At 33.5% G+C, this 27,991-nt stretch overlaps 2 protein-coding genes across 2 annotated transcripts in view; one reads left to right on the top strand and one right to left on the bottom strand.

Annotated features, from left to right (window-relative positions):
- The first annotated feature begins 42 nt into the window (after nt 1-42).
- On the top strand, nt 43-14,268 carry Satl1 (spermidine/spermine N1-acetyl transferase like 1). The gene is made up of 6 exons (XM_027933594.3): nt 43-1,413; nt 5,834-5,885; nt 11,987-12,067; nt 12,746-12,847; nt 13,440-13,480; nt 14,098-14,268. Exons 1-6 carry the CDS (start codon nt 43-45, stop codon nt 14,266-14,268), a joined length of 1,818 nt encoding a protein of 605 aa, XP_027789395.1.
- Nucleotides 14,269-16,674: 2,406 nt separating this feature from the next.
- Apool (apolipoprotein O like) overlaps nt 16,675-27,991 on the bottom strand; it is a 74,901-nt gene continuing 63,584 nt past the window's right edge. The window contains exons 7-9 of the mRNA XM_027932468.2: nt 23,704-23,817; nt 23,385-23,496; nt 16,675-17,189 (exon numbers count right to left, since the gene is read on the bottom strand). Of these exons, the coding sequence (XP_027788269.1) occupies nt 17,101-17,189; nt 23,385-23,496; nt 23,704-23,817 (315 nt within the window). The 3' untranslated portion in view covers nt 16,675-17,100. The remainder of the gene's footprint in view (nt 17,190-23,384; nt 23,497-23,703; nt 23,818-27,991) is intronic.

The following is a 27,991-nucleotide window of genomic DNA, read 5'->3' as shown; positions in this document are numbered from 1 at the left end:
TGCACGAATCAATCAGGTATGAAACAATCAAGCTTATCAAACATGAACCAAACAGGAATAAGCCAGCTAGGCACAAGCTTACTTAACATGAACCAATTAGTTGGGAACCAACCAAAAACAAGCCTACATGATGTGAACCAACCAGGCGGGAAAAAATCAAGTTTCAGCCAACCAGGCGTGAAGTTATCACACATGAATTTACTAAACACAAATCAACCAGACATGTGGCAACCAAGCATGAGCCCAACATGTATGAGGCAACCAGGCCCAAGACAACTAGGCATGAATCTACTGGATATAAACCAACCAAGCATGAAACAACCAGGAATGTGGCAACCAAGCACATGCCAACCATGTATTAGAGAACCAGGCCCAAGCCAACCAGGCATGAATCTATTTGACACAAACCAACCAGGCATGATGCAACGAAGCATGAGTCAACCAGGTATGAGAGAACCAGGCCCAAGCCAACCAGGTATGAATCTACTGGACACAAACCAATCAGGCATGAGACAACCAGCCATGTTACAATCAAGCATGAGTCAACCAGGTATGAGAGAACCAGTCCCAAGACAACTAGGCATATTGCAAAGAAACATAAGCCAACCAGGTGTGAGAGAACCAGGCCCAAGTCAACCAGGCATGAATCTACTGGACACAAACCAACCAGGCATGTTGCAATCAAGCATGAGCCAACAAGGTATGAGAGACCCAGCCCTAAGACCACTAAGCCTGTTGCAACGAAGCATAAGCCAACCAGGTGTGAGAGAACCAGACCCAAGCCAACCAGGCATGAATCTATTGGACATAAACCAATCAGGCATGAAACAACCAGCCATCTTTCATCCAAGCTTGAGTCAACCAGGTAGGAGGCAAACAGGCCCAAATCAACCAGGAATGAATCTACTGGACACAATCCAACCAGGCCTGAAACAAGCAGGCGTGTGGCAACCAGGCATGAACCAACCAGGTATGAATCTACTGGACAAAAATCAACCAGGCATGTGGCAACCAGGCATGAAGCAAGCAGACACCAGGCAACTATTCCAGGACCAACGAAGCACGTGGCAACCAGATATAAGCCAACAATTCCCAAGCCAACCAGTCATGAACCAAACAGGCACATGGCAACCATACAAAAGCCAACCAGGCACCAGCCAATCAGGAATAAGCCAACCAGATATGAGCCAACCAGGCATGAGCTTTTCAGGCATAAGCCAACCAGGCAGGAGCCAACAAATTTCCAGTCAACCAGGGCCAGTCCAATTAGTCAGGAATCAATCAGGCAGGATCCAGTCAGGTATGAGCAAATTCGAAAAGGCTAAATCACCCACAAGGAAATCAAGCATGAATTCTTTCCGAATAAGACCTGCAGAGGCTCGAGACTGCCCAGAAATTCTGCGGCTGATTAAAGTAAGCCTGTCTCTCCTAATTCCTTGGATCTTCATTGCATTAGTGTAGGGCTGCAAGAGAGCAAGGAAGGCATAGTCGGGGTTTGAGTCCTGGCATGGCTAATTATGATACATGTACAACATTCTGGAAGTCACTAAATCTCTCTAATCTTAATTTTTCCACATATAAAGTCAATATTATATAATAATTTTCTATCAAAAAGATTGTTGCAATGATTCAATAAGAATATAATTACATGTAAATTACGGTGTCATATAGTAAGGGGCTCAGAGTCATTGTTAATTTAGAGACTGAATATGTTGCCTCTCCTGGGGGAAATTTTAACATTAAATTTCAGAGAAGAGAAAATGCATAAAGAAATAAATGACAGGATTTCAGATATTAATGACTAAGCTTTTGGTGTAGGTAATTTTGTTTCTTCTAAGATTATACCTGATTGTAGAATTTGATGATTGAGTTCCTAAAAAAACAATATTCTCACCCAACAGATTTTCCATACAATTTGAGACAGTTGATACCAGAAGTCCATCAACACACAACTCCCAGAATCAAGGAGTTGATTTGAAAATTTCTTATGTAAACGTTTATTTAAATGGCTTTCCTTTAAATTATTCCAGTGTAGTAAAGGGAGCAATCTAATAGCCATAGTTTTGTGCTGAAGTTCTGCAGCACTGAAGGCAATAGTTTATGTGATGAACAACCAAAACAATTCTATATAAAGATATATAAAAAGCAGTAGCCACGTTTATATTCCCTCTGATTAGAGAGTAATGTTTATATTTCTTTTCACTTATTATTCACAAAATTGTACAAATTAATGGGTTTGACTGTGGCATTTTCATGCATGCATATTTTGCTTTGATTGTATCCACCCCTTCTATTACACACTACTCTTTCTTGTGCTTCCTTTTCTCCCCTCATTCCTTGTCCTCTTTCCTTTCCCTACTACCTAACTACTTTCAGGTCCTTTTTTGTAGTTTCTACACATGAGAAGTTGAGAAGAAATGTGACACTTGTCTTTTTGTGTCTGGCCTATTTTGCTTAACATAATGAGTCTCTAATTCCATCAATTTATCTACAAATATAATTCCATTTTTTATAGATGACTTTTGTGTGTCTACCATATTTCCTAATGACCAAAATAAATATCCACAGTTTTGTAGTGAAATCCATTTGTTGAAGTGATGTTAGGCCCTGTCATAGGTTAGTAAGAACTTATTTATGTAATTTTCCAAGGTTTTCATTATATATTTTAATCCTCATAAGTTTTGACATCATTTCTCTTAAATGGCATTAGTCTTCATGGAATCAAAATACTATGCCCAACAGGTTAGTTATTCCAGGTAGGATCCACATTTTTCCACATAGTAGAAAATAGTTTGTGGCTACTGAATCTGACATCTGTTTGGCAATTAATAAATTTATTATTGAATGACAGTGAAGCTCTCTACTTGGACAAAATGCATTTCTTAGTTTCCCAACAATTTTTCATTGCCATTGCTGGATGAAAACACACCGCTAGACTCCCCACTGAAATGAACCTGTATCTGTGAAGTTCCTTACTATATTTATATTTTAATTTGCCTCATATTCTGAAAATACACGAGAAGTTTATTGGGAGTTATTTAATGTGTAGTTCACTGTAGAAAAATAGAAAAACTAAATATTTTTTATGCATCACAGAAATATGTATAGTAAATACTTTTGAGCTTTATGTTCTTTATATATGTTTTTTTTCCCTTAACTCCTGCTCATTGTTAAATATGCAAAACATTCTCTTCTTGCAAAGGAGTTTAGAGTTTGCCATCATAGTAATTTCTTTGCTGAATGTATTGTAGGTTTTATTTATTGTACTGCCACAAAAATTCCTCAAAATATCTTCTGTATGCAACCATTTTAATCTTAACCACATCACAACATTATCTAGGGATCTAGTCATGTCATCAACAGACATAACTTCTTGCTTACCAGACTTTCCATCTAGAATCTTTTATTTTAGTGGTTTTCAAAGTGTGGTTTTGGTCCATTGGTGATACATAGATGACTTCTGAGTAGTATTAATATTTCATTTTGTTTATAATATAAATATTGAAGATCATGTACTAAGTGCTTTAAAAGATATAGAGATTATTGAATTACTGTCTCTGCCCTAAAGGAATTTAAAGGGTAATATGGGAGGGATGGATGCAAATAATCATTGAACTCTCTGCCAAGTCCATTCTCCAGATAGAAGCCAAAATGTTCAAAACCCAATTTGGCTTCTGCTTCTATTGAGTACAAAAATTCAAACTTCTTACTAAGGCTCTACATAATCTGGCCTCTTGTTTCAGTCAGCTTTTTTCACAGCTGTGACCATAAGACCTGACAAGAACAATTTTAGAGGAGGAAAAGTTTATTTAGAACTCATGGTTTCATAGGTCTAAGTCCATAAATGGCCAACTCTATTACTGTAGGCCACAGGTGTGCAAAAACATCTGGCTGAAGGAAGGATTACACCGAGGAAAGCCATCTCAGGATAACACACCAGGAAGCAAAGAGAGAAGGAGAATGTTCTCCTGGGAAAAATATATACCTAAAAGTCATGCCCTCAGAGACCCACCTCCGTCAGCCACACACCCTACCTGCATATAGTTACCCAGTAAATCCATTCTTTTTTTAATTTTTTTTTTTTTGTGGTACTGGGGATTGAACCTAGGTTCTTGTACATTCAAGGCAAGCACTCTACAAACTGAGCTGCACCCCCAGCTCTCCAGTTAATCCAGTCAAGTGGACTAATGCACTGATTAGGTTAAGGTTGTCATAGCTCAATCATTTCACCTCTGAACTTTTTTGCATTGTTTCACATATGAACTTTTCGAGAATACCTAATATCTAAGCCATAACACCTTTGCTATCCTACTTAAGTATGTAAGTATATAAACATTCTACTTACATATTTTAAAGCCCTTTTCCATTATAAATTCCACGCAATTCAGTCAACATCCTCAAGTTTACACATGAAAAGAAACCCCAAAGTGAAGAGTAATGAGGGTATATGATCCCTACCAGATATTATAAAGCTGTAAGTAATTAAAATACTATGATCATTGGTGCATAGTTGGATCAGTGGAACCTAATAGAGAAGTACTCTTTATTATATATGATAATATGGTATATGATAAAAGGGAGATTTCAAGTAAGTGAATAAAAGATGGTTATTCAATGAATGGCATTAGGACAAGTGGGGGAAAAAGATAAAGGTGATATTCTACCTCATTTATTCAGCCTAAAAATATCCACATGGTAGATTTTAGTTTCTTGAGCTATAGTATTCCTTTGTGTTTTTCCAAAAGGAAGTCAGCATACTCTATAGAAACATGCATAACCATGTTAATATAGCATAATTCACAATAGTCAAGTTATGGAAACAGACTTGGTGTCCATCAACAGAAAAATGAATAAAAAATGTGAGATACACACAAACTCACACACACACACACACACACACACACACACACGGAGTGTGTGTGGGAAAAACAAAAGAAAATAAAGGGACATCATGAAAGTGGAAGGAACACCTTTAGCATAGAGAAAGAGGATCAGGCGGAGAGAGGAAGGAAGGGGAATTACTATGAAGTGAAATTTACTAAATAATGTTGTATACATGTATCAATATACCTGAATGAAACCCATCATTCTATATAATGAATAATAAATAATAATAATGATATAATTAATAAATAATAATAATAATAATAAAGAAAACAAGAGTATCTATTTTTATAACTTCCCAAGCATGAGATACAAATCATGAAGAAAAGAATTTGAATATGCAAAAATGATAATAGCAAATAGCCACATTAAAACATCTAAAGTTGCTGGGCATGTAGCACATGGCTATAATCCCAGGAGGCTGAGGCAGGAGAATTGTAAGTTTTTGGCTACCCTCAGCAAATTAACAAGGCATTAAGGAAATCAATGAGACCCTGTTCAAGATAAAAAATAAATATAAAGGACTAAGGATGTGGCTTAGTGGTTAAGCACCCCTAGATTCAGTCCATCGTACCAAAAAAAAAAAAAAAAGTCTAAAGTTAATCTGGCAAAAACACCTCATAGGCAAACACATGATCAACTTTTCTGTAAAGTCTACAAGCTAATTTTGTGACCTTTGTGTCACAAAATTGTGACCTTTATGTGTGAGGCATTGACTCTATTATATCTATATCAATCTATCATCTATCTATTCTATCTATGTCTTTATTATTATGTTGCATTGATGTTTTAGATTTTTAGTTTTTAGACAACTGGATTTAAGTTTGAATCACTTTTAAAACTTCCCAGGACATCGTGTCCATAAATGTTCAATACAAACTCCATGATGACTATCACATTGAGAATTCATTACTGAATCATAAACTGAAGGTTTTCTCTACTTTGACAGGAATTGGCTGCCTGTGAAAATATGTTAGATGCAGTGAAGTTAACAGCAATGGGTAAGATGTTTTGTGGTATTTTTAGAGCAAGAAAAGTAAACATGAATGAATGCACACAGGACTATGGAAGTTGCTGTCATTGGTACATAAAATGATGCCATTAGTAAACTATCCATGCACATGACATAAATTTAATAGTTTTACCAATGCACCATTTTTAGCATAAGACTGATATTTAACAGCACTAACACCTGTACAGGTGCAATAGACTTCAACTGGTTTTCAAAACACAGAACAAGAAGAAATATTGGTCAAAAAAAGAATATAATTTAAAACTCAGTATGTTGGAAGGAGCTTGATGCAATGAAATGGACAAAAGCAAAATGATTTAAAATATTTTCAAAGGATTTAACACATTTGATAGCACGCAATACTAATGGGATAAGTTAGTGATTTATTATGAATTATAACTTTAAGATAATAAACAGGAAGATTAAAAGATGATTAAAGTATATAAATTACAAATGGAAAAGACTAAAGTGTTATTTACTAAACCATAAAAGAGCATAATGAAGGATAACTCCCTGAAGATAAATACTTGAGAATACATGTAATAAATTGAGAACATTATACCAAGGAGATAATAGGTTTCACCGTAATACTGTGTGACAGATTCAAAAGGATATTTGAATTCAGAAGGATGTTAGAATGGCTTGTGGGAGCTTTTGTGCCATGCCTTAACTAACCAACCTTAGGAGATTTGGTGAAAAATAGAACCCTGAGCTGCATAGATCATGGATGTCATCTCATGTGAAAATTCTTCTGTTTTTACACTTGCTAATAAACATCATTAGAATGTTAACTAAATAGTAATTTTGTTGGTTTAAAGGAAACACTAAGAAACACAAAGTTGAAAGTAATGGACACTTATGAAAGCAGTGGTCAAACTAAAACAGTATTACTATGTTTAGATATAACACTATTTCATTGTGGTTTGGGAAAATACTACTTGGTCAGGGTAATGTATAACAGTTCATCAATTTTGTGGGGGAGTACTAGGAATTGAATCTAGGGGTGCTTAACAAGTAACCCATATCCCCAACCCTCCCCCCCTTTTTGAGACAGTGTCTCATTAGTTGTTTGGGGCTTCATTAAATCGCTGAAGCTGGCTTTGAATTTTCTATTCTTCTGTCTCAGCCTTCCTAGCCACTGGGATCACAGGTATGTGCCACCACAACTAGTTATAAAAGTTAATCTTAAACAAAAGAGCAATAATAAAATACTTCATATACTACATCTTCCAGTCTTAGGATTCAGTATTCCTTTGAATGGCAGTTATTTTATAATATCCTCAGTCCTTTTTTTTTTTAATCTTAGTCCTTGTGTATTTTTGTAGTTGCTGGTAAAATACTTGATATTTTCTCTATTTTTACCTCTACTATAAAATTTTGTAAAATGTAGTTAAATATATGCAAATTATCTTTTTACCATTCCTAGGTGTACAATTCCTGATATTAAATAATTCATAATGTTGCACAACCATTATGGCTATTCATCTCCAGCATTTGTCAAACTGAAAATCTTTAACCATGAAAACTTTCTATTGCTGTTATCCTTCCCCTCTAACCTCTTGTAGCTTCTAATCTATTTTTGTCTCTATTAGTTTGCCTCATCTAGGTGCTCCCATACAACTGGAAGCATATAACATTTGTCTTTATATGTCAGGATTATTTCACTTAGCATAATGTTTTCAATTTTCATCAAGTTGTAGTCTGTATAAGAATTTCATTCCATTTTAAGACTGAATAACATTCCATTGTCTGTATAAACCACATTTTGTTATCATTTGGGTTGTTTCCACCTTTTGACTATTGTGAATAATGTTGCCATGAAACATTAATGCACAATGTTTCAATCAATTGACCAGATATGTGTTTATTTTGGGGCTTCATAGTCTGTTCTCTTTGTCTCTCTGTCCTTTTGCAAGTACTATCTGGGCTCCTGCTGCCAATTTATTTGGGAATATACATAGCTAGAAGTAGCATTTCTGGATCATGTGGTAATTCTTTTTTTTTTTTTTTGAGGGACCTTCAAAATGTTTTCCACAGTAGCTGCACCATTTTATATTCCCATCAGCAACACTCAGGGTTTCAAATTCTCCACATACTCACCAACAATTTATTTTTTTCTGGTTTTTGTTTTGTTTTGGGATAATGATCATTCTAATGGGTACAAAGTGATATCTCATTGTGCTTTTGGTTTGTGTGTGCTCTTTTATGAGAGCAAGCATCTTGGCATGTGCTCATTGTTCCTTTGATATCTTCTTTGAGAAATGTCTATTCATGTCTTTTACCCATTTTTGAATTGTGTTGCATGAATTCTTAATATTCCTCTTTATAATATTTCCAAATATTTTCTTCCATTTTGTGATTTTTACCTCCTTTGATATTATCCTATCATACACAATTTTTTAATTTTATGATGGCCAAATTGTCTATTTTTTTGTTGTTGCCTTGTGCTTTTGGTATCATAGCTAAGAAATCATTGCTAGATTCAATGTCTTGATGATCTTCCTTGATTTAGTAAACTGTAGTTTAAAATATATGCAAATTTTTCCAAAATTTTTATAGTTTTAGCACTTACATTGAGGTTTTGATACATTTCAAATGAAATTTTGTACATGGCATGAAGTAACTGTTCAACTTTGCTATTTTGCATGTAAATATGCAGCTTCCCCAGCACCATTTGTTGAAGACAGTCCTTCCCTTAATGAATGATCTTGGCATCTTCTCAGAAATCAATTGACCAGTGCTGGCAGTGTGGTTCAGTGGTAGAGTGCTTGCCTAGCACGTGTGAGGCACGGGGTTCAATCCTCAGCACCACATAAGAATAAATAAACAAACAAATAAACAAATGGGATTGTGTGTGCCTACAACTAAAAAAAAATAAAAAGAAATCAATTGACCAGATTATGTGTTTATTTGGGGGCTGTATAATCTGTTACATTTGCCTATCTGTCCTTTTGTAAGTACTATAACTTTTTAGAAATTTTCAAAGTCAGGAATGGTGAATCTTCCAATGTGCTTTAGTTTTAAAAGTTGTTTTGGCTATTTGGGGCCCTCTACGCAAAAGAATTTTGCAATTTTGAGAGACTGTGTTGAATACATAAATCACTTTAACTAATATTGACCTAACAATGTTAAGTACTCTATCTATAAATATGAGCTTCCTTCAATTAGGTCTTCTTTAATTTCTTTCACTAAAAATTATAGTTTTCAGTGTAGTCTCCACCTTATCCACAGTCAATATGTTTCAAGACCCTCAATATGATGCCGGAAACAATAGATAATACAAAATCCTAGATATACTGTATTTCCCTTTTACACATGTATGATGAAGTTTAGTTTATAAATTAGGCATAGTAAAAGATTAACAATAATAAGGTAGAATAATCATTACAATGTGACAATACATTCTCAGCATCATTTCTGTTGTGTTTTGTAGCCATTATTTAGTAAAACAAAGGGTTATGTGAACATAAGCACTGCATTACCAAAGAAACTGATCTTACTACCAAGACATCTGCTAAGTGACCAGTGGACAGGTAACATATACAGCAAGGGTATACCTCCAATTTAATGTGGAAATTTCCTCTTTTTCATTCCTTATTTTAATATTTGTAACCTCATTTTCTTCTTTTTAAATCTAGTTGTCAATTTTATTGATATTTTCCAGTGACCAATTTTTTATTTCATCAATTTCCTCCATTGTTTCTGTTTTATTTATTTCTGCTAATTTTTATTACCTTTATTCTGCAAGCTTTGGTGTTTGCTCCTCTTTATCTAGTTCCTTGAGGCATACTATTAGATTATTGAGATCTTATTTGTTTTTATAATGTCATATAAAGATGTTTCCCTGTGAGCACTGCTTTCACTGCATTCTAATTTGTTCTGTTTTCATTTTCATTTATTTCTCTTTGTCCTCTTATTTCCTTTGTGATTTGATTGTTTACAAGAGTGGTTTAATTTTCACATATTTGGAAATTTCTATTTTTTCTAGATTCAGTACACTGTAATTGGAAAAGATACTGTGTATGATTTCAATTTTTTTAAAAAAAATGTATCAACACTTGGTTTATATTCTAATATATGGCATACCCTGGAGAAGTTCCATCTACACTTGAAAAAAATGATGATGCTGTTTATAGGTAGAGCATTCTTTATGTCTGCTAATTTCAATAGGTTTATGGTGTTTTTCATGTCATCTATTGCCTTATTCAACTTATTTTATACATTATTGAAAATGGGGTATTGAAGCCCCCAACTTTTATATTACTGTATATATCCTCCTTCAGTTCTGTCAGTGTTTTCTTCATATATTTTGAAGCTGTAGTATTTGCTGCATGTTTATAATTGCTATGTATACTTGGTGAATTGACCCCTTTATTCTTGCCTCTTACAGATATTTTTTGTTTTGGTTTTGGTGCTGGGGACTGAACCTGGGGTGCTCAACCACTGGCTACATCCCCAGCCCTTTTCATTTTCTTTTAAATATTTTGAGTCAGGGTCTTTTAAGTTGCTGGGGCTGGCTATGAACTTGGGATTTTCCTGCCTCATCCCTCTAACTTGCTGGGATTACAGGTGTGTGCCACCATGCCTGGCCTCTGAAAATAATTTTGGACTTAAACTCTATTTTGCCTGATGTTAATATAGCCACCTCAGCTCTTTTGGTTATTTACACAAAATTATCTTTTTCCATTATTCCATTTTCAACCTATTTTTTTGCTTTAATATGTAATTTCTGGTGAGTTTATTTTAAAACCTGGAAAACCTAGAAAGGAAAATACGTTTACAATTCTATCTGTACACATTTGACAAAGACAGAATGGGAAAGTACTTGGGAATAAAATGTCTACATAATATATCAAAGTTAACATAACTTATTATGGCTTTATTCATTTCATGTGCCCACTAACATAACCTATCTCATTCTATTCGTGGTTTGAGACTTGCATTTTCAACCTATTTTTATCTTTGAATCTAATATGTGTTACTTGTAGATAACTAACATATAGTTGGATCATGTCTTTTAAAAATTTTATTCATTTTGCTAATCTTTGTGTTTTGATTGGAGTATTTTATCCTTTTACATTTTAAGTAATTACTGAGGGCATGGAGTATAACTCAGTGGTATGGTGCTTGCTTAGCATGAGTGAGGCCCAGGCTTGATCCCTAACACTGCAAAAATTAAGAAAAGACAACTGATAAAATTGTCTTCTGTCAATTTTTTACATGCCATAAGTTATATAGCTATTTCTTATTTCTCATTTCCCTTTGTATTTAATTGATATTTTTAGTGAAGCACTTTGATTCGTAGGATTTGCTTGTTTCTTGATTGCTGTAGGCTGTCCCTGTCAGGGATCAGCCTGAGTTGAAAATTTATTATGATCTTAGGTTTTGTTCAAGCACATCTTTCCTTAGTCACTCATGATGGCTTTCTAAATTCCCCTTTGTGTTTTGTTTTCAATGTCCAACAAAACAGGTATTACTCTTTTAAATTTCCTGTAAACCACTTCAGATCATGGGGGATAGAACAATGGCAACCAACCTTAAGTCCTCACCTAAGTGGTCAGAGTGGCAGCCCAGAGTTAGAACACAAAACATCAGGGCTGGGGTTGTAGCTTAGTGGTGAGGCACTTTCCTGGCATGTGTGAGGCAATGCGTTCGATTCTCACACTTATAAATAAAATATAATAAATGTCCATCAACAACTAAAAATTAAAAAAAAATAGAATGAAATGCTTCTTTTTTTTAACAAAACAACATAAAACATCTACATTTTTTAAATGAAAACACTGGCCACCCACCCTACAGCAATCTGCTCCATAAATACAGGTTGCCCGCCCCACAGCTGCCTGCCATGGGATGGGACAGGAGTAGTGAAGGCCAGGCAGCTGCCACCACACTGAAGGCTGAATTCCCCCTAAATTAACTGCAGTTTACCATTCAGGCTGTCTCTTAGCAGCTGAAAGTGTTCAAATAATCTCCAGAGCTCCAAAATATTCACATCATAATTTCCATCCCGATGAAAAGTCAAATTCCTGGAGCTTTTTACTCCCCCCTCAGCTATAACCTTTCTTTGTATGTAAATTGATATTTCAGATTTACTGAGAGATGGCTTTGGGGAGAATCCCCTTTTCTACTGTCTGATTGCTGAAGTAAAAAATCATCAAAAACCATCAGGTAAAGTAAATCTTCCTTTTCTAATTTTACCTGAAGCATATTTCTATGTTCTGAAAACAAAGTACAATTACATAGCACATACTACTACACCATTAATAAGTACATATGTATAAACCTATTTTATGTTTTAAAAAAGAAAACATATGCTATGTACATGTTTGCATAGCTATTTAAAATTTTGGAAGAACATGCAAACTATATAAAAGAGTGCTTATCTCTTAAAGATTGTTATTGTAGGTGAATTAAACTTTCTGTATTATACATTTATATACTGTTTGATATTTTATCCCATGAGCATCTATTACTTTAATTGTTAAAACAAACACCAAAATATTCTATTTTGGGGAAAAGATATTTCCTTTTTATTGATTTTTTTTTAAAAAATAAATGACAGCAGAATGCATTACAATTCTAATTACATGCATGCAGCACAATTTTTCATATCTTTGGTTGTATATAAAGTATATTCACACCAATTCATGTCTTTATACATGTACTTTGGATAATGATGTCCATCACATTCCACCATCCTTGCTAATCCCCTGTTCCCTCCCTTACCCTCCCTCCCCTCTGCCCTATCTAGAGTTCATCTATTCTTCCCATGCTCCCCACCTACCCCACTATGAGTCTAAAATTCAAAGCATTAACCTGTTAGTGACCCCTCTTCTCTCTTCTTAGGAAAAATGGCCGTTGGATTTGCCATGTACTACTTCACGTACGACCCCTGGATTGGCAAGTTACTTTACCTAGAGGATTTTTATGTCATCCAAGAATACCGAGGTAAAATTAGGATTATGTTACTTAAAAATAATTTAGAAACTAAAAAGGCATATATTAATTTGTGGAACAGAGACAGGATTTAGTATAAATATGCTGGCTTTGCTATGCAACTCATTTCTATTTCACAAGCCTGATCACTATGCTAGCGCAGTTAAGATTCAATCACAAATTAGAAAACCATTTTATTAGTGTGTATTAATGTTTTAATAAGCCATGCTATCATAGCTATGCTTTTATTTTTAAAAATGCTTTAAATTTTAGGTTGGTTTTTAGTATTCATAGATTAGAAAAATGGCATGTTATAAAACAATAGTGGCAGAGTCCTATTATAAGACAATAGTGACAGAGACTTGTTTCCTTCTTCATTGATCTTTAAAATAAACCCAAACTATTTTCTATTGTCTTTGGTACTACATTCCATTTAGGAAGAAAGGACATATGTGTTTATGAGTTGAGTTTTAACATACACTCTTAAGAATATATAACAACCTGATACAGGGTTTTATATTTTATTCTTTTTAAACTAAAGCAAATAACAAGGTAAGTGGAATTTTTCATCTTATGGTTTTCTTTGGCATTATCTATTTAACAGGCCTAGGTATTGGAGCTCAAATGCTAAAGAGGCTAAGTCAGGTATGTATTATAATTTGTACTGATGTTCTATACATTTTCCTTTTCTTCTTCAAATATTACTCAACAGGGCATAAATTAGGAAATTTAATTTCACTACTTAAACATAAACCTAATGTGCTTCACATTTTTATCTAAATTAAACTGGATTTTCAAATCAAATACTCATAAGTTACATGAGTTATATTTAATTAAAATTGATTTCTGTGTAATCCACAAACATACTATATACCTTTTTTTGTAATCAAGATGGAGATTAGATGGCAACTTTATTCACAAAATAGGTCTGCAATGTGAATGACAACAATATAAAACAAATAACCTTTTTCATTTTAGAAATATATATATGAGAACATGTGTGCTGTTAGGTAACTTTATCTGTAGAATAAAGACTTTGCAATCAAATTTGGGCTTTTAAAGACAGGGATCTTAATACTTAGAAAAGTGGAACTTCTTTTTCTTTTTATAGCTATAGAGAAATCCAAAAGATAATGACTGTATTCTTATTTCCAAATATTATGCACATATAATGTCTTTCATATAGAACTTCAATGAAACAATTGTGTTAATTAAGACTATATTTTAAATAAAAGTAATCTTTGTTTATTGTTTTTAAACAGATAGCCATCATGAGTCAATGTAACTGCATGCACTTTCTTGTTGTCATTTGGAACCAAGCTTCTATTGAGTACTACACAAGTCGAGGGGCTTTAGACCTTTCCTCTGAGGAGGGGTGGCATTTGTTCAGGTTTAACAGAGAAGAACTCATGGACATGGCAGAGGAAGAATGAAAGAGGCCTCATAACAACTCATTCCAACATAGGCTCCAACATCTGAATGTCACCTGAGTCGAACAGCAGTTTGACACTGAATGTTGTAAAATACAACAAATGATAATATTCTTGTTTGAGCAGATCTTTTACTTTGAAATAGATTTTGCAGATATAATTATCTCTCCCTTATCCAAACTAATATACTAATGGATACAAGCAGTGCTGATAATCCAAATGAAAAGTAATTTCACAAGCATTTATACTTGGCTTTGGCCTGTTTATCAATTACCTACTATAGTTCGCCAAATTTATAATGCTAATTCTTTCACATTTTAACATATTTGAAATTGGGATAGCATTATGATCAACTGGCAAGTTTTTTTTTTCTTTTTAAAGGTCTATGATGTGTTTTATATTTGATGAAATATAGGTACTTTTGAATAGAAACAGATCTCAGATTAAAATAGTCATTTCACATACTGGTCCTAAATCCTGAAGCACTTACTTATGAAAAATTAGCAAATGAATTGAATCTTTAATTTGAGAAGCTTTAAGCTTTTAGCACCACTACCTCCTTCATATTATCACAGAACTACATTCCATCTCTGAGCATCTATAGCTCTTTGGTTGTACATATTAGGGCAGATATCTTATATAACATGGTTATTTGTATGTTTCTTTCTTTCCTGGTAGAGTATAAGCTCTTTACTAAATTATAATTATTGTTATCCTGTAACCAGAAACAAACAGCATGGCAGCACATGAGAGTTCTATGTATTAGGCATTTCATGGGCACAGAAGAATAATTCAGCCACACACACAAGAATCCTTGTCCATGAGAAAATACTAATTATAATAAATGTGGTGAGCTATTTTATTTATAAATACCAAGTACAAGGGAATGCAGAAAAAGAACATTGAAATCCTACCTTGGAGAATTAAGAAAGAGGACACTGGAATTGGATTTGGAGGATGGGTACAGAGTTAGAATGTGGAGCAAGATGAAACAGAACAGCATTCTAATAGGAAACATTCACAAAGGCAGAAAATACAGAGGAATAAGTTACAAGTCATGTTCATTAAGCAAGTGGTTGTCATGAATACAATAGAACATATATTAGTATTATGGTAAATAGTGAGAAGGAAGATAGGATGGTTACTAATGAGCTATTGTGCCAATTCTATAATTGCCTAATTCCAGGCTTTAAATAGATATTTGTTTAAGCTACTGCTAGCTTGTTAACTTGCAAGCAGAACAGATTAATAGTGAGCATATAAACCAGGAACCTACTCTGATAACCCAAGAAAGCAATGATGAAGATCTAAATAGCAGCAATAATAGGATTAGAAAATACAAAGGTAGAACAAATTTGATAAATAAGAAATAAGCAAAAGGAGACAGACACAATTTGCTTTTAGGTATACTGACACTGGGATATCTATGGGATGTTAGGTGAATATAACTAAAACTTATTAGAAATATGGGTCTACAAACTAATAAATAATTAGAAATTATAGGTCTACAACACTGGAGAAATATGAGGGCTAAACATATGAATGAAGCCAGGGAAATTGGTTGAATGAAAATGAGAGGGCATATAGAATGAGAAAAGCTCAGAAGGGATGCAGATTGAGAAGCCTTAACATTTAAGGAATTCAGAGCAAGAAAAGAATAATACAGAGCAAAAGGCGAAGTGGTAATAACAAGAAGCGAAGGGAGGAGTGAGTTTCAAGGATTGAGTGGTAAAGTCTAGTTGTATAAAAATTCATTTTGGTACAGAGTCCAGGATCTTTTAAGTTATAGAAAAAAATTGAAAGTAGGGAATTTAGAAAGGGACATTAATTACTCATTAAAGAAGTATGGAAATCACAGAAAGGAGCTCAACAGAAGAAAGCTTGAGAGAAAAGATAGAGTTAAGAAAAGGTGTTTGGCCTTGGTAATTGTTGCTTTTGGATAAAGAAGAGCTAAAGATTTTTAGAGGTTGAGGAAAAGAAATAAGAGGAAAGAAAAACCAAAGACTGACAATTCAACAGAATGGCATGTCATTCTAGTTAAAGACAGGAAGGAATGAGATTAGGGATACCAATAATAGCATCAGTTTTAGGAAAGGGGGATTCGTGGCTGAAAAGGATTAAGTCTACAAGGTAGATATGAAGTAGTTGGGAATGGTTATGTCTAATATATTTTATGCTCTATGAAACAGGAAAAGCAGTCAACTTTAATAGGTATAAGAGGCTTGAGAAGAATAAAATGTTTTTAATACTTCTCAAGAACAGAGAAGTAAACTGCATAGGGGCCAGTGGAAGAACTGCTAAGTAGCATTAGGGGGCCCATGAAGGACATGGTCCTTTTAAACAGAGATGTTTTCAGATATTTAAAGGGATTTAGCCTTAATAAAACAAAAAGAAAAAGCCAAACAAATGTGCCATAAAATATGGATATTTTATTCCATGTCTCAGAAATGAAAAAGAGAGGAAGAGCACATCCTTCTACACACCATTCTAATTTAACTGACATTATATATGCACATATTTTCAGATTTTAGTCTCATTGGTAATCATACCTTCACTGTGGTTTGCTTTCTAATAAAAGCCCTTACAAGTCATCAAATGCATCCTCATACTTCTGGGTTGTTTCATTCAGTCATTTAATATTGTTTTAATTTCATTCAGATTTTGAGTTTTAATCATTTATATGATTGGTCAAACTGTACATTTTAAGATGTCAAGGAAAAACTGAATTAAAGTTATACTCTACACATCGGTTACCCATTATATGATTTTTTTCATCATTATTTGCAACTTCACACATCTTGTAGTTCTCTATGCAGTCTCTTTATGTAGTCTATTTCAGCTTCTAGTGCTGTACATATCTACATCTTCCGGATGAGACTGCCCATGATCCATAAGTCTGGGGTCAGGTATAAATTGTGTAGCACCTGAGGAATATTAAAATGAAAAAAAAAATAGTCATTTAGAAAATTAATTTTGGGGACTGTGAATATAGTAATGAACAATACAGATAAAAATCTCTACTGACATGGATATAACATTCAAGTTGAGTGAGACAGACAATTACTTATATAAAGCATATATCATGGTGGTGAGTGCTATGCAGAAAAATAAAGCAGGGAGAAACATGGAATATCTGGGTGATTTGACATTTTATAGGTTGGCTAGTGAAAGTCTTCTGAAAAGATACATGAGCCAAAAACTCAGGATGTGTGCCTTGACTATATCAGCAAAAATATTTTCCAGGATGAGCTGACAGCAAACATAATGGACCCAAAACATGTCTGAAGAACCAAGACAGGTAGACTAGTAGAAAAGATGTATGTGTGTGGGTAGGGGACCCTGATTGAAAGGAGACATGATCAGGCTGGGTCACAAAGAGCCATGGTAAGGTTTTTACCTTTCATTTTAAATGAGATGAAAAACTAGAGGACAATTTTAAGTAAAGGAGTGACACAGTCTTATGTTTTTAACAAGATCACTTTCAGCTTTCAGAGACCATGGGGAAAAAGGGTACAGGGAAGGAGATCAGTCAGGAAGCAAATGCAGTGCTCCAGGAAAAATGCTGAGGTCTTTAAATAGGGTGATAGCAATGGAGGTGGTGAAAGGAATTAGATTCTAGAGATAGAATGGACAGAGTTTCCCAAATGGATTGAATATATTATGTGAGAGAGGCTTATTTATCTTGAGAAACTGGAAGAATGGAGTTGACATTGACTGAAATAGGAAAAAAAGTGTGAGAGAAGCAGGTTTGAAGGAAAACTAATGAAATGTATTCTTAGATGTGTTAAACTTGATTTCTCTTACTAAACATCTGAGTAAAAATGTTGTATAGGCAGATAGACCTATGAATCTATTGAGTTCAAAGGAGGCCTTGACTGGCTTATAAATTTTATAGTCATATCCTATATATAGCATTTAAAACTATGGGACTGCATGAGATCATCCATAATCAGAGAAGTTCAAGGCAGGATCCCTTTGGATACTCCAGCTTTTTAAGGTTAAGAAAATTAGGAGAATGTCACAGAGAAGACTGAAAGAAAAGATAGTCAGTGAGGTAAGAGAACCAATAGTAAATGATATCCCACAGGTCAAATGAAGAGACTATTTTAAGGTCGAGGGAGTATAACCTGAATAAATATTATTGATATATTGCATTAGTTGGAGCCAGAACTCCTGGATTTGACAATATGTGGATCAACAGTGATTATAACAAGCTTATCATGTACTATGCAAAATGCTAAGTTATTTTCATGTACTGTCTCATAAAATCATCATGAGGTGGATGCTATTTTTATACATCCACATATAATGACATATTGATAAATGGTGAACCACATTACAATGGTGGTTCCCTAATATTATAGTGTAGGTAAAAATTTTCTTTTACTTAGTGACATCAAAGTACAACATATTATACACATTTGTGGTGATGCTGATGTAAACAAACCTACTTCCTGGTGGCCAAATAGAATTATAACTATATAAGATCATATGTAATAAATACTTGATAATAATGCTATTTAGTTAATATGCTATACTTTTAATCATTATTTTAAAACAAGCTCATAAAAGTGTTTACTGTAAAACAGTATGACATGTTATGGCAGTAGTAGTCTCATTTGTCTTGTACTTACCATATCCCTTGATTGTATCAAGAGGACATGTCAAGTATTGACCTATACCACCTAGGTTTATATAAGTACACTCTATGATTTTTCACAAAATGGTAAAATCATCTAATGTCACATATCTCAGAGTAGATCCCTACAGTTAAACAATACATAACTGTATTATTCTTTTACATATAAGGAAAGTTTAATTTAGAGAGGTTAAGTAACTTGAATAATGTCACTCAACTGAAAATGTAATACAACCAGGACTGAGTCCAAGTTTGTTTAACCCAAACACAACAACCTTGTATATTTTGTAAAATGGTATTAGAGTAATAACAATCTCATATAATTATTTTTAGTATTAAGTAGGACAATGGGTACATAGCATTGCATATAATACCTTGGGCATAGTAACTACATAATGTTTCTTCTGAGCACTGTTTTATTTAAAGGAATTTTTTTCCAAAATGTTATTTGTTTTAAAATTATTTTATTACATTTGGGAACCACACATTGTTTTCTATAGGATAATTAAATTTCAGTTTTATAACAAAAACAAAGGGGAGAAACAGATTAGAATAATTGATTTCTCTCACTTTCATCTTTTTAGGAATATTTTCTATTTTGTAATGTGAGAAACTTGATAACTTAATCATCAAATATATTCAAAAAATAACCAGATAATATGTAACCATTATCCATAATAGTAATACAGTTCTCTGTAGATCAGGAATTCTTAAGGTGGTGTCCCTTTGGAGAGTGTATGTTAGGACTCATGTGATCTATTAAATGGGATGGGGAAAATTTTTATTTATGTTCACTAATGTCTGAAAATAGATATTTTCTTCTTCAATAATGAACATATGCTTAAAAAAGCCATAATAGCATTAGCAGTGCCTTGCATTTTGTCACCAATAAAAATCACAGATGTTTTCATATCACATTACAGTTGCAGATCATCTAAGAAATCTTCACACAACTACTTGAAAACTGTGGTACTACTGAACCTATTATTAGATATTGTTCAATCTATTTTAAAAAGATCACATATTACAGTATATTTTACGTATTCTATTATTTCTTTTGAAAACATTTTGAGAAGAAATTTCAGCACATAAATGGTTAAGAACCTGCTAAAAAGACTTTCTCAAATATCCTTACTGCCACCTTGTGGAAATTATTGCTCAGTACAAGAAAATAGTGAGATGAAATAATTTTCTCCTTTCTCAAGCTAACATACTATCAGTAGGCATATGACAAATAATATTATGTCTTTATGTGTCGAATCTGCTTACTAATATCCATAAATCAACTAAGTCCTCTAGCACTTTTACCCACTTACTTAATTTATTGCTTGTCCAAAGTCTTGTCAAATATTCACCTCACTAAAACTCAAAAATGTTACTGTATTGTGAAAGCCACTATAGAAAATACATAAATGAATGTGTCTGTATTATTGAAACTTTAATGCACCAATACTCATAAATTTGAATTTCACGTAATTTTCACTTGTCATGAAATAGTATTCTTTTGATTTTTTTTTTTCAGCAATTGAAAACATATAAAGCAGTCTTAATTTGTAGAATATACAAAAACAGGCAGGGAGTCACATCTGGTACATGTGTCATAGGCTGTCAACTGCTGCTTTAAGGGACAATATCCTGTAAGACTATGGAATATTTCATTCTGCTTTCATTACTTGAAGATGTCCATGATATCAACTTTCCAAATTTGTGATTCCCAAATAAGTATAATTTCCACATTAAACATGTAAGGGATGGTAGGAAACAATCAAAACCATATTCAGAGAAATAATAATACAATCAGTACACACTCAATCTGTTCTGTAGGTGTTAAGTGTTAGCCATAGCTGGGCTCACTAGCTAGTGATCAATAAAGTATAGTCAATGAAAATTTGTTTAATGGCAAAATAGCTAATTACTCTAAGCCAAAGATAATGATGACTACTACTACTACTACTACTACTACTACTACTACTACTTCTTCCTCTTCTTCTTCTTCTTCTTCTTATTATTATTATTATTACCAGAAATGGAACACAGAACACTTAACCACTGAACCACATCCCTCGCCCTTCTATTTTATTTAGAGAAAGGGTGTCACTGAGGTGCTTAGGGCCTCACTAAGTTGCTGAGGCTGGCTTTGAACTCAGAATCCTCCTGCCTCAGCCTCCCAAGCCACTGGGAGTACAGGCATGCGCTACCATGCCCAGCTGATGATATCCTTTACTACTCATTGAGACCTTAGTATGTGCCTGACATTATGCTTGGTGCTTTATATGCAATATCTCATTTAATAGTCACAAAAGCCATGTGAGATCTATTATTTTCCCTCTTTCATGGATGAGGAGACTGAGGCTAGAAGTGATAGGTAACTTGCCCCAAATAAAAGAACTATTAAATGCTGCATTTGGCATTCAGATTGAAGTCTTATTCCAAATCTATAATCATAGTCACTATTTTTTTCCCATATTACAGAACTTTGGGATTACATGTGAAATGTAGAAATGGTCAATGTCAAGGGTGGGATAATCAACTCTGTATTTCAGAGTTGATTATTATTAATGACTGAATATTTTTTGTCTCCCAAATTCCACATGTTGAAACCCTAACCACTAACGTGATAGTATTGGGAGGTGATGTCTTTGGGAGGTAATTAGGATTAGATGAGATGTTGAGGGTGGAGCCCTCAAGAATAGAATTAATGTCCTTTTAAGGGTTCTAAAAGCTTGCTTCCCTCTGTTTTGTAGGCAGTTGACTTGTAGTATCCTCAAATGGCAGAGAGAATACTACAAATCAACAGAAGAGGGCATTCACAAGAACCTGACTATGCTGGCAACCTGGTCTTGAATTTTCATCTACTAGAATGTGAGAAATTTATGTCATAAGCAACATGGTCTGTGGTAGTTCTTTTTATACCAGCCTGAACTGAGACATATATAACAAGAATGAATAGCACTGGCATCACTCTCTCCCTCTGCATATCTCCTAAGAATGCTTATCATATACTACACTGGCAAAAAGATAGTTAAAGGATTACAGAGTTTAGATAAGTAAAAAGAAGATACTAGCTAGGTATGATTTTGGTCCCACTTTTAAGTTATAGTATGTTTCATCTTTACCAGGATACTTGGAATAGACAGCCATTTAAAATATAATTGGATACATTACATGCTTTGGGAATATGGTTGGCTGTGGGCTGGAAAGTCTAAATACTAAAACTTAATCTTGAATAGAAAGGAGTGTCAATAGAAGAAAATTAAAAAAAAAAACCCTCAAATCAGGTTTGTTATTTGGTGACAGTTTTTATAAAGATTAAGTGTGGGCTGGGGATGTGGCTCAAGCGGTAGCGTGCTCGCCCGGCATGTGTGCGGCCTGGGTTCGATCCTCAGCACCACATACAGACAAAGATGTTGTGTCCGCCGAAAAAAAACTAAAAAATAAATGTTAAAAAATTCTCTCTCTCTCTCTCCTCTCTGTCTTTAAAAAAATAACAAAAAAAGACTAAGTGTAAGGAGGGGGCTGAAATTAGAAACTAAAAATTCTGGTTTAAAATTAGAAAAACCATATACAATGGAAAGAGTCTAGTTTTTGTTGTCAAGAAAATCTAGGCTAAAAACACAACTCTGCTACTTAAAAGCTGTATTTATTGTAACAAGATATTTAAGCTCCCTCATTCTCATCTTTTCATCAACCAATGGGAATAATTACTGCTACATTAGAGTTTTGTTTTGTTTTTATTTGTGGGTGAGGATTAAATAACAATATACTTACAACACTTTGCATTACAGTACATGCTTGATAAAGTGCAGATATTACTGGTATTTTCTACTTCTCCACCTCTGACTTGGGTCATATTTTATTAGCAATGAGACATCTTTGTGGGTTGAATCATTCACATTATACACACAGATAAACAGATATACAAACCAGTTATTGGAAACTGTTTTTTTAATATTTTTTTATATTTATATTTGCCAATATTGAATACTAGCAAAGTTATAAGTATTGTAATTGATACCACTTATATTATTTGATGCTATAATTTCTCTTGGCACCTAAACTTAATAAAAATAGATGTGGTAGAAACTTAAGATTGACAAAGACTGACAGGCAAGTAACACAAGAATAGAAACTAATAATTCTTTATGTAGGCATGACTCATACCTGTATACTGAGGGAATCCAGAAAGGTACATTTTCCTTCTCCTGACAAAATGGCTCACATTTATAACGTGATATTAAAATGCTTTATGCAATCAACCTGTCAGCGCTATTCTATACACCCACGTACAATGATCTGTATTATAAACTAAGGGGTGATTTTAAAAAAAGACAGGTACCCACAACCTAAAAAGAAATACAAACTACACGTATGAGAGAGAAAAAAAATTGTATGAGAAAAACACATAAGTTCAGACTAATTATAATGCTACAAAATTATTTAATTAAAGAAAGGAAATGAAATTGAATTATTCCAAACAAACCTGAGATGGATTCTGATTTGGTCTTTGTTTCAGAGGTGAGTTCTGTTGGCAAAAGCACTGAATGTTTCTGGATATGAGTTGTTTTTTCAGGTATTTCATCAGGGTTGCTTAGCTGTTTACCAAAAAAGATTTTTCCATCATAAGTAGATCAGTTTACTAAGAAAATAAAATATCTTAAAGAAATATAGTATATCAATTTACTATGATTCCTTTATCTACTTTTATTATATCATTTACCTCTGTCCAATACCCCCATTATAAGCCAATACCAACCCAAACAAAGCTTGTATCTAACTTGTTGGTCCCTTTTAAACTCTACCTTATTTCTTTCCTTAGGTTCAGGGAGTGATTCTTTTTTGTTGCTTTTTGTCCATAAGGATTTAAATGCTTCATAAATTTGCTGGCTGGTAGCATATGCCTTTTTGCCAGTTACCTAATTTAAACAAAAAATGAGTTAAAAACTATATAGTTTTAAAAGTTAAAATAAAAATATTTTAAAATTAATATCAGGTATTTTATATAAACATCTAGGTTAGAAAGAAATCAATAGGAAAAATATAAAGCTCTAAATCATATAACAAAGCACCATTTTCCAAATCTTATATGAAAATTTTTTTCTTATATAAGAGGCTAATAAATGTAGAATTTGCATATATACTATAACATGTTAATTGTAAATTATGTGTATTTTATTATTATTTTTTGCAACAATGGGGATTGAAACCAAGACTTTGTGCATAGCAGTTGCATACTCCACAAAGTGAGATCCCTAGACCTATTTTACTGTGTTAAAAATATTTTTCCAGTTTTACTGAGGTGTAATTGACAAACCAAAATTATATCTATTTAAGATAAACAACATAGTGTTTTGCTATATCCTTTTATAATGATTCTTGTAGTTAAGCTAATTAGCCAATTCCCTCACACAGCCTCCATACATGCGCTGATGTGTGCATGTGTACATGTGTTCATGTGTGTGTGTATGTGGTATGTTTTGAGAACCCTTAGGATACACTCCCTCAAGAAATTTCAAGTATTCTATACATTATTATTCTATAATTGACTTGCTATACATAGGTCTCCAGAACTTTATCATAACTGAAAGATTGTCTTTTAACCAACATCTCCCCATTTCCTTTAACCCCTGAACCTTTGGCAACCACTATTTTACGATCTGCTTCTATAAGTTGAACTACTCTAGATTCCATCAGTGATGCCATACAACTTTGTATTTCTGTGTCCTGCCATTTGTACCAATGTGGTTGATCTTGGGAAACCTTATGTTAAGTGAAAACTATGTCTATTTATATAAGTTTGGGGAAAATAATTTGAAATAATAAACAGTTGAATGGAAATATGAGATTTTGAGACTTTAAAGTTGATGCTTTTCTTAAATTTTTATGGCACTTTCTCCATTCACTAAGAAAGTAACTAATTTCTCCAGAGAAAAATAATATTTTGGGTAGAAAGATAAAATACAAATACACTAAAGCAGAGGCTGGAATTCCTAAAGTTGCTGTTACTTGCATTCACAGTAGTTTCCCTTTGAAAATCTCTTTTGGGTTCCTTCTTATTCCTTTTTCATCCTTTTGTTCCTTGTGGCTAAAGTAAATTCAAGAATTATTGATCTTTTTAAATAACTTTGTTTATTTATTTTTATGTGGTGCTGAGGATCAAACCCAGTGCCTCACACAGGCTAGGCAAGCACTCTATCACTGAGCCACAACCCTAGCCCAAGAGTTATTGATTTTTCATTGGGAGATTTCCAGGATTACACTTTCTACAAACATGTTTTTTTAAAGCTATCTTTTTCTTCCTCAAGTAGAAAAGTTTCTCCTATTTTCACTAAGTATAAACTACACTTATAAAATTAATCAATATATTGGGATAAAGAAAGTCTTCTTCCTCTCCCAATATAAACTTTGTTAACAGTTATATAGATATTCTTCCTGAATTTTTATTATTATGTATATTATACACACACACACACACACACACACACAATTGCCTCCTTATCTGTGGGGGATATGTTCCAAGATCTCTAGTGGATGCTTGCCACTGAACCTTATATATATAACTAATATAAATGTATAATGTGTGTGTGTGTATGTATGTGTGTGTGTGTATATATATATATGTATGTGTGTATATATATATATGTATGTGTGTATATATATGTGTGTGTGTGTGTAAGATATTAACAAAAATTAGTAAAGCAGAACAATTATAATATAGAAGTTATGTGGAAGTTCTCTATTCCATCTAAGTAGTGCCAACACCACTTCTCTTCTGTTTTGAGATCATCATTAAGTAAAATAGGAATTACTTGAACACAAGTAGTGAGGTATTGTGACGGCTGACTTGCTAACCTAGATGGCCACCAAGTGACTAAAGTGACTAACAAGTGGGTAGTGTTATAGCATATACATTGGTTAGGTAGTATCTATCTCATGGAAGGAGATTAAAAAATTACCAGGGGACTAGGAAAATAATAATCAAAAGTGCCATATGTATAGGCAATTTTTCTCTTATGATGAAAATGGCAGCTTTCCTTGCTTCTTAGCTGCCTTTCTGATATCAATCTGGAATGTAAGTTGCATGAGCAAGTGCCCAAACTGATTTGAGACCAGAAGAAAAAAAAAGTGTCACTTTTAAATGCAAGCTGCTGTGGTACATACAACACTGTTTTCTCTTTTTATACGTTGGGATTATGCTCTTTCAATAAGTTCCTCCTTAAATGATTTTCTCTTCTCTCCAGATGGTCACAGGGAAGAAAAATGGAAAGATCCTAAAAGAACAAGTTTTCTTTTTCTTAAAAACCTTTTTCTGAGGACTTCACAGGCTCCCACATTCTTTAAATATTTGGGCTGAATCTAATCTGATCCAAAAGTGCACTCTGGTTTGATAAAGCAGTTCTATGTGCTCCTTTTCTAGAGATTTATGGCCATGCCATTTTTTTTGTCTTTGTCTTTTTCTGAGCTCAAGTTTTTTAAATGATAAATTCATCTTCTCTCGTGAACAAATTAGTCTTGCTTTTTTCTAACTTAATTTTATTGTCCTCTGTTTTTCTTTCTGCTGTTTTTATTCAGTGGCCAGTTATTCAAGGGTTAACCCTCAAATACACTAGAAAAAGAAAGAGACTTCTTTTAAAGAGTCCTAAGCAGGAAAAATAAACCCTGGTAATGGTGGGAGTAAATCTTCTTGATGAAGGATAAGTGATCAGCTGAACCTTTCACATCAGCATCCAGAATGGCAGATAGAATTTATTCCTAATGTTCATAATTTCACAGGGTCTATTTTAGTTTGTAAATGGCTAAATATGACAGTCTGTTTAAGAAACCTTTATAGGTTTTTTTTTTGTATCCTACCTTTGAAAGTCATACCTGGAAAAAAGCTATAAAATCTTGGTTTCCTGTTGATCTTTATTTCTAGGTGTGCACACATCTTTTTTTATATTGTATCTGCATGTGCACTTGTGTCTGTGTATCATGTACATGGTACCACAACTGGCATATTGATAAATGAGCACTCATGAATTTTTAAAAATGGATCCAAATAACTTTCAGTTCCTGTGACTTAAAATGATTAGAGATAAAAATAAATATGCATTTAAATCACTAACCCACACATTTTTTTCTCTAGGTGATCAGTCAATGAAGAGTGTTGTTTTCTATCAAATATTTTAAGTGTAATATCCATTGCTTTTAGGTTTTTCTTTTTTTTAAGAGAGAGAGAGAGAGAGAGAGAGAATTTTTTAACATTTATTTTTTAGTTTTCGGCGGACACAACATCTTTGTTTGTATATGGTGCTGAGGATTGAACCCGGGCCGCACGCATGCCAGGCGAGCGCGCTACCGCTTGAGCCGCATCCCTAGCCCTAGGTTTTTCTTTTTCAACTGAAAAAAGATGGCTTAAAATGTTAACTAGACTTGGTTTTCATTGGTAACCTAAGTTAAAAATTAGTAAATCTGATTTAACATAAATAAGTTAAGCATTTATAAATGTGTTTTAATAAATTATTAGTCAATAGAAAGAGTTTCAGATTGCTTTATTTCTGGGTCTTCACTAAAAACAAGATGATTGAGGGATAAAATTCTACTTTCATGTATTCCTGTCAGATTTAGCCATTTACAAACTAAAATAGACCCTGTGAAATTATGAACATTAGGAATAAATTCTATCTGCCATTCTGGATGCTGATGTGAAAGATTGAGCTGATCACTTATCCTTCATTGAGCAGATTTACTCCCACCATTACCACGGTTTATTTTTCCTGCTTAGGACTCTTTAAAAGAAGTCTCTTTCTTTTTCTAGTGTATTTGAGGGTTAACCCTTGAATAACTGGCCACTGAATAACAAGCTAGTGTTAATAAAAAATCTATAAGGAAAAAAGTATTTTATTTCATTATAATGTATTTTGTATAAATTCATAAATTTTAAAGGTTGTTTTAAAATCTAAACTTAAAAGGTCAGTAATTAAGAAAGAAATGTAAGAAAGTTATAGGTATGAAAATATATTATGGTAAGAAAAATGAAAGGGGAAAGAAAATATTTCTGGATGAAAAAAGTATATGGTAGTATAGGTATTATTTTTGTCCTAAACTTCA

The sequence above is a fragment of the Marmota flaviventris genome, chromosome X (assembly GCF_047511675.1).
Source record: "Marmota flaviventris isolate mMarFla1 chromosome X, mMarFla1.hap1, whole genome shotgun sequence".
NCBI classification, from domain to species: domain Eukaryota; kingdom Metazoa; phylum Chordata; class Mammalia; order Rodentia; family Sciuridae; genus Marmota; species Marmota flaviventris.
Note: the sequence above shows the minus strand (reverse complement) of the source record. Positions and strands in the feature narration are given on the sequence as shown.

Excerpts from the sequence above, each read along its gene's own strand:
- Satl1 (XM_027933594.3), top strand. The coding sequence starts at position 43 with ATGAACCAAACAGGAATAAGCCAGCTAGGCACAAGCTTACTTAACATG. Across the intron at positions 1,414-5,833 it reads AAATTCTGCGGCTGATTAAA|GAATTGGCTGCCTGTGAAAA; the intron begins GTAAGCCTGTCT and ends CTACTTTGACAG. Across the intron at positions 5,886-11,986 it reads AGTGAAGTTAACAGCAATGG|ATTTACTGAGAGATGGCTTT; the intron begins GTAAGATGTTTT and ends TTGATATTTCAG.